Source organism: Arachis ipaensis, chromosome B02 (genome assembly GCF_000816755.2).
Source record: "Arachis ipaensis cultivar K30076 chromosome B02, Araip1.1, whole genome shotgun sequence".
Taxonomy (NCBI): Eukaryota; Viridiplantae; Streptophyta; class Magnoliopsida; order Fabales; family Fabaceae; genus Arachis; species Arachis ipaensis.
In genome coordinates, this window is record NC_029786.2 from 8,352,108 (window position 1) to 8,356,929 (window position 4,822).

The 4,822-nt window shown below is 32.1% G+C and overlaps 1 protein-coding gene across 3 annotated transcripts in view; it reads left to right on the forward strand.

Moving 5' to 3' along the window:
* LOC107624784 (glucose-6-phosphate 1-dehydrogenase, cytoplasmic isoform) overlaps positions 1,480 to 4,822 on the forward strand; it is a 6,862-nt gene continuing 3,519 nt past the window's right edge. The window contains exons 1-10 of one of the 3 annotated variants that reach the window (XM_016327238.2): positions 1,480 to 1,751; positions 1,855 to 1,958; positions 2,049 to 2,184; positions 2,319 to 2,404; positions 2,667 to 2,733; positions 2,855 to 3,041; positions 3,232 to 3,389; positions 3,480 to 3,548; positions 3,689 to 3,747; positions 3,995 to 4,031. In XM_016327238.2, coding sequence (XP_016182724.1) covers positions 2,059 to 2,184; positions 2,319 to 2,404; positions 2,667 to 2,733; positions 2,855 to 3,041; positions 3,232 to 3,389; positions 3,480 to 3,548; positions 3,689 to 3,747; positions 3,995 to 4,031 — 789 coding nt within the window. In that variant the 5' untranslated portion in view covers positions 1,480 to 1,751; positions 1,855 to 1,958; positions 2,049 to 2,058. Of the gene's footprint in view, positions 1,752 to 1,851; positions 1,959 to 2,048; positions 2,185 to 2,318; positions 2,405 to 2,666; positions 2,734 to 2,854; positions 3,042 to 3,231; positions 3,390 to 3,479; positions 3,549 to 3,688; positions 3,748 to 3,994; positions 4,032 to 4,822 lie in introns of all 3 variants that reach the window. The other 2 variants (XM_021115354.1, XM_021115353.1) reach the window with 2 other exon arrangements.

Below are 4,822 nucleotides of genomic sequence, written 5' to 3' on the forward strand. Positions count from 1 at the left end.
GAGATATATTCATCAAACAAATAATCAATAAAATACTCATCCGTATTTTCTCATTTTGGGTACATTTATATATAAAAGAAATTATACATATAGGAAAAAAAAAGAAGAAGAAAAAAAGAATTGAAATAGCAAGAATGATAAAAATCACGATTCTTATAATTTTGTGTGGCCATCTATATATAGTAAACCCGACAACTATGATTATTTAACAAAATTAATTTGTATTTATTGCAATCAACTTGAATAAGTAGGAAATTATCTTATTTTAATTTAGTCCTTAATTCACATGATTTAAATTTAGCTTAATATATTTGATTTAATTTGATTTGATTATTAGTTGAAAATATCTCAGTTGCCTATTTTATTTATAGATTTATTATTTTAATGACTAATAAATTAATCAAATTAATTAATTAGTACACACAATAAATTTAGTTTAATAAATTAAAAAATACTAACAAAATATTAAAACAAATAAATTAAAAAATACTACTAAATTAAATTGATATAAATTATAATAAATTATATGATATTTAAATATCTAATCAAATCAATTAGTTGATATAGTTAGTTTATCGTAATAACTTGTATTTAATGAGTTAAAAGAAATAAATCGAGAAACACTCTCAGAAGCATGACACGTCAGCTCCATCATTAAGTGTCAGAAATCTGATTTTTATATAATAGAATAGAAGAATAGATAGAATAGATAGATAAATTAGATGATAGAAACACGTAACTATTTTCTTTTTCAGTCAAGATTTAGTAAAATATTGTAATTTAGACTTGCAATATCAATATATTAATAGTAAAGTGCAAAAAAATGTAATATCATATCAAAGAAATTTTTTTAAATCATAATTGTAATTTATGATTGAAATCATAATTTAAATATTTTAAACGGGATAATTTCATTTAAAGAATTCTTAATTCAAACATAATTCTTATATACTTAATACCTACATTCGAGTTAATACATTTAGAGAAAAGGACAAATAGGTCCCTAACTTTTTGCTCCGCAGACATTTTCGTTCAAATGCCTCCGCCAGGGACTGATCCGTCCAAATGCCTTCGTTAGGAACTGATCTGTCCAAATTTTGTGAAGGTCAGGGACTTAAAAGTATTTTTCAATGGTCAGGGACAAAAATGTCTGCAAGGCAAAAAGTTAAGGACCTTTTTGTTCTTTTCTCATCATTTAATACCATATCTAAAAAAATACGAACAATACATATCATATTACTTATTTATTAATTAAATTATTACAATTCAAATTAATTTTAATAAAATAATTTAAAATTATAATTTTGTTTAACTCTAATATTACAATAAATACAGCTTTATAAAAATACAGTCAATCAGTTCGGGATAAAAAACTACAAGGTCCAAAAAGAGCATAGCCACTCACCCATAGGCCCATACCCATTTTAGGCCTGATCCGCGGTACAACTCCAGCCATGGCTCATTACAAGCCGGCCCTTCCATCACATCCAATCCTGAATGACACTAATGCAAAGCTTGACAATCACCTTCTAGATACATGTCGATACTCGATATATATCATTACTTGAAAAGGAATATCTGTAATCTTTGATCTTTACGGTATAATTAACCAAGAATCAATCGAGGTTTAGGCTTTTGCAAGAAGAAGAAGAAGAAGGTAGTGTTCATCTTGATGACTTGACTTTGCTACTCTCTTCTGCAGTTCTGCTCTGGATTCACACTTGGATCCTAATATTCTTTGCTTGATAAAAGTAAGTTTGTAGCTTTTTATTTTTGTTTCTATCTGGATCAATTTTGATAAATTTGGTAGTTAAAAGGGGTGTTTTCATTTTTCTTTGGTGCGCTTGTTAGCAGCTGAATCACTCTCTCCTCTGAGCTTTCCCCTTTCCTGTCCTTCCACGGGAAAAGTTTGAACTTGGGCAAGCGAATCGTACGAAAAGCACTTCCCTAATTCTTGAGTAAGTAGAGTGGGCTTTTTGTAAAAAGATGAGGGAGATTCTGGGGAAGAGATTCTAAGTTCTTCTTCTGATTTGATACGTGATAAATAGTTGCTAAAGGATGGGAACAAGAGAGTCTTCAAATGTATCTGAAACTGGCTCATTCTCCATTGTTTTGATTTGTGCTTCTGGTGATCTGGCTGAGAAGAAGTCGTTGTTTCTGGCACTTTTCCACCTGTATGAGAAGGTTGGTGCCTTCTGTTTATAGAGCAATATATCAAAGTCTTTGCTATTGTTCTTTTTGTAGATGGGATATTTTCTAATAGTTGTTTCCTTTTTCTTGAAGGATTTGTTTCTTACACTTGGTGAATTTATTTTTAGGGATTACTACCGCCAACAGAAGTTCAAATTTTTGGTTATGCAAGGACAGAAGTCTCTGATGACGAACTGAGAGATCAATTGCGAGAGTGAGGCTTTTTCCAGAGAGAAAAGTGCATCTTCCTTTTTCCAAATATTTATGGAGACGAGTTTATGGTTGCAATTGTTTCCTTTGAATTAGCCAAGAAATCTTTACTATACACTTTTTTCTATGGTCAACATTTCATGAATTCTTGTTCGCGGGTTGTTTCACCAAGTTGTTCTATAGAAACTGCGTTATCCTATTAGTTCATAGATTTTAATTTATAGTATCTAAACTGTTTATAAGCATAACAAACATGACTCGTGCAGGTATCTTATTCCTGACGAAGATGATTCCCCGGAACAGGTGGAAGATGTATGGGATTTTCTGAATCTGGTTAGCATTTCCCTTGTTTGCGTTGTTGTACTTGTATATAAATTTCATTTTAGTCTCACTAAAAAACACTTCTGATCAGCCTAAAATGTTCATTCTGTCTCATTTTTTCTCTTCCATTTAGATCAAATACATAAGTGGCTCTTACGATTCTGAGGAAGGTTTTCGCTTGTTGGAGAAAGAGATTTCAGAGCATGAATATTCGAAAAACAGCAGAGGGGGTTCGTCTCGGCGGCTTTTCTATCTTGAACTTCCTCCTTCAGTATATCCATCTGTTTGCAAGATGATCAAGGCTTGTTGCATGAATAAATGTAAGAGTTATAATCTATGGTTCTAACATATATTTTATGTTTAAATGCTATAAATACAGCTGCTGCCGGTGTAGATTTTGGATTTACAGGGTGACTGCATGCGTTATTATTTATTATGTATCGATTAAAAAGGAAAGAATAATGTCTAACTTTTGTTTCTATTGATGTTACATTTGCTGCCTTTTCTTAGCCAATCTTGGTGGGTGGACACGCATTGTTGTTGAGAAGCCTTTTGGAAAGGACCTAGAATCTGCAGAAGAACTAAGTACTCAGATTGGAGAGTTGTTTGAGGAGCCACAAATCTACCGTATTGGTCACTACTTGGGAAAAGAACTAGTGCAGAAAATGGTAAAAAGTGGTTACATGATGATGTACTTAATACTTATTGTTTGCTCCATGAGCTCTATCTAACCCTTTTCATTTTATTCATATCGGCAGTTGGTACTTCGTTTCGCAAATCAATTGTTTTCGTCTCTTTGGAACCGTGACAACATCGACAATGTACAGGTGAGATTCTTTTTTTAAGTCAAAGTTACGGAATTGGCTTAATGGTTTCACCCAAGGTTGTAACTTTTAAGGGTTAATCTTGTCAACATTTTTTTGGATGTGCACACCAAATGAACATTTGGCTGCTGATTTCATTGCAGATAATTTTCAAAGAGGATTTTAAAGTTGAAGTCCATGGTGGATATTTTGATCAATATGGGTATGTGTAGAATTTTGCTTTAGTCAAATTATTCAATGATGCTTTCAAATGATGAGTGAGAGATACTAATGAAAAGAATTTCTGTATAGCAATTTTACTTTCACTGATGATATTGAAAGTTGAACTTTGATTTTTGATTTTTTTTATATGCATCAATATTGAATATCTATTATTCGTTTTGTATAGAATTTCTCTTATTACGCCTGTGGAAGTATAAATCATTAGTGTACAACTTTTAATTTGGCAGAATTATCCGAGACATTATTCAAAACCATCTGCTTCAGGTGAGCTCTTTATTTTCATAATGATATAGAATAATATACTTTGACATTGTTATAATTATTTTGTCTTGTCAAGTGGACGCTTCTGTTAAATCATAGCTCATAAGATAGCGAATATGTTGAATTTTTCTCATCACTTTTCTACCGTTTAGGTTCTTTGCTTGGTTGCTATGGAAAGGCCTGTTTCTCTCAATCCTGAGCACATTCAGGATGAGAGAGTGAAGGTATGCGCATTTTCCCTTCCATTTATGCCAAAATTATCATGTTATGCTGATATGAGGCCATCAATATCAGCAGAAAATCCTTGTTCTCCTTTTAAATCGGGTTCTCATACTTGCAAATTTCAATTGAATCAATCAGATATTTTCATAACCGGAACCTTTCGTTGTTGCACTTCAATATTTATCTAGATTTTGAGATGTTCCATAGCATGCAATCAAAGTCTAAAGTGTTTTCTATTGGTCACAAAAAATGCAGGTTCTTGAATCAGTAGTACCTATCGGCGACAATGAGGTTGTTCTTGGACAATATGAAGGCTATAGAGATGACCCAACCGTACCTGATGACTCAAACACTCCAACTTTTGCAGCTGTTATTCTGTGCATACACAACGAAAAATGGAAAGGTATGATAAAATCTTTAGCATTTTCTTTCCAAAGGAAAATAAGCATAATTATCTTGTCATGCATTCCATAATTTTCTTTTTGGCATCAGGTGTTCCTTTCATACTAAAAGCAGGGAAGGCCCTAAATTCTAGAAAAACAGAGATACGAGTTCAATTCAAGGATGTTCCT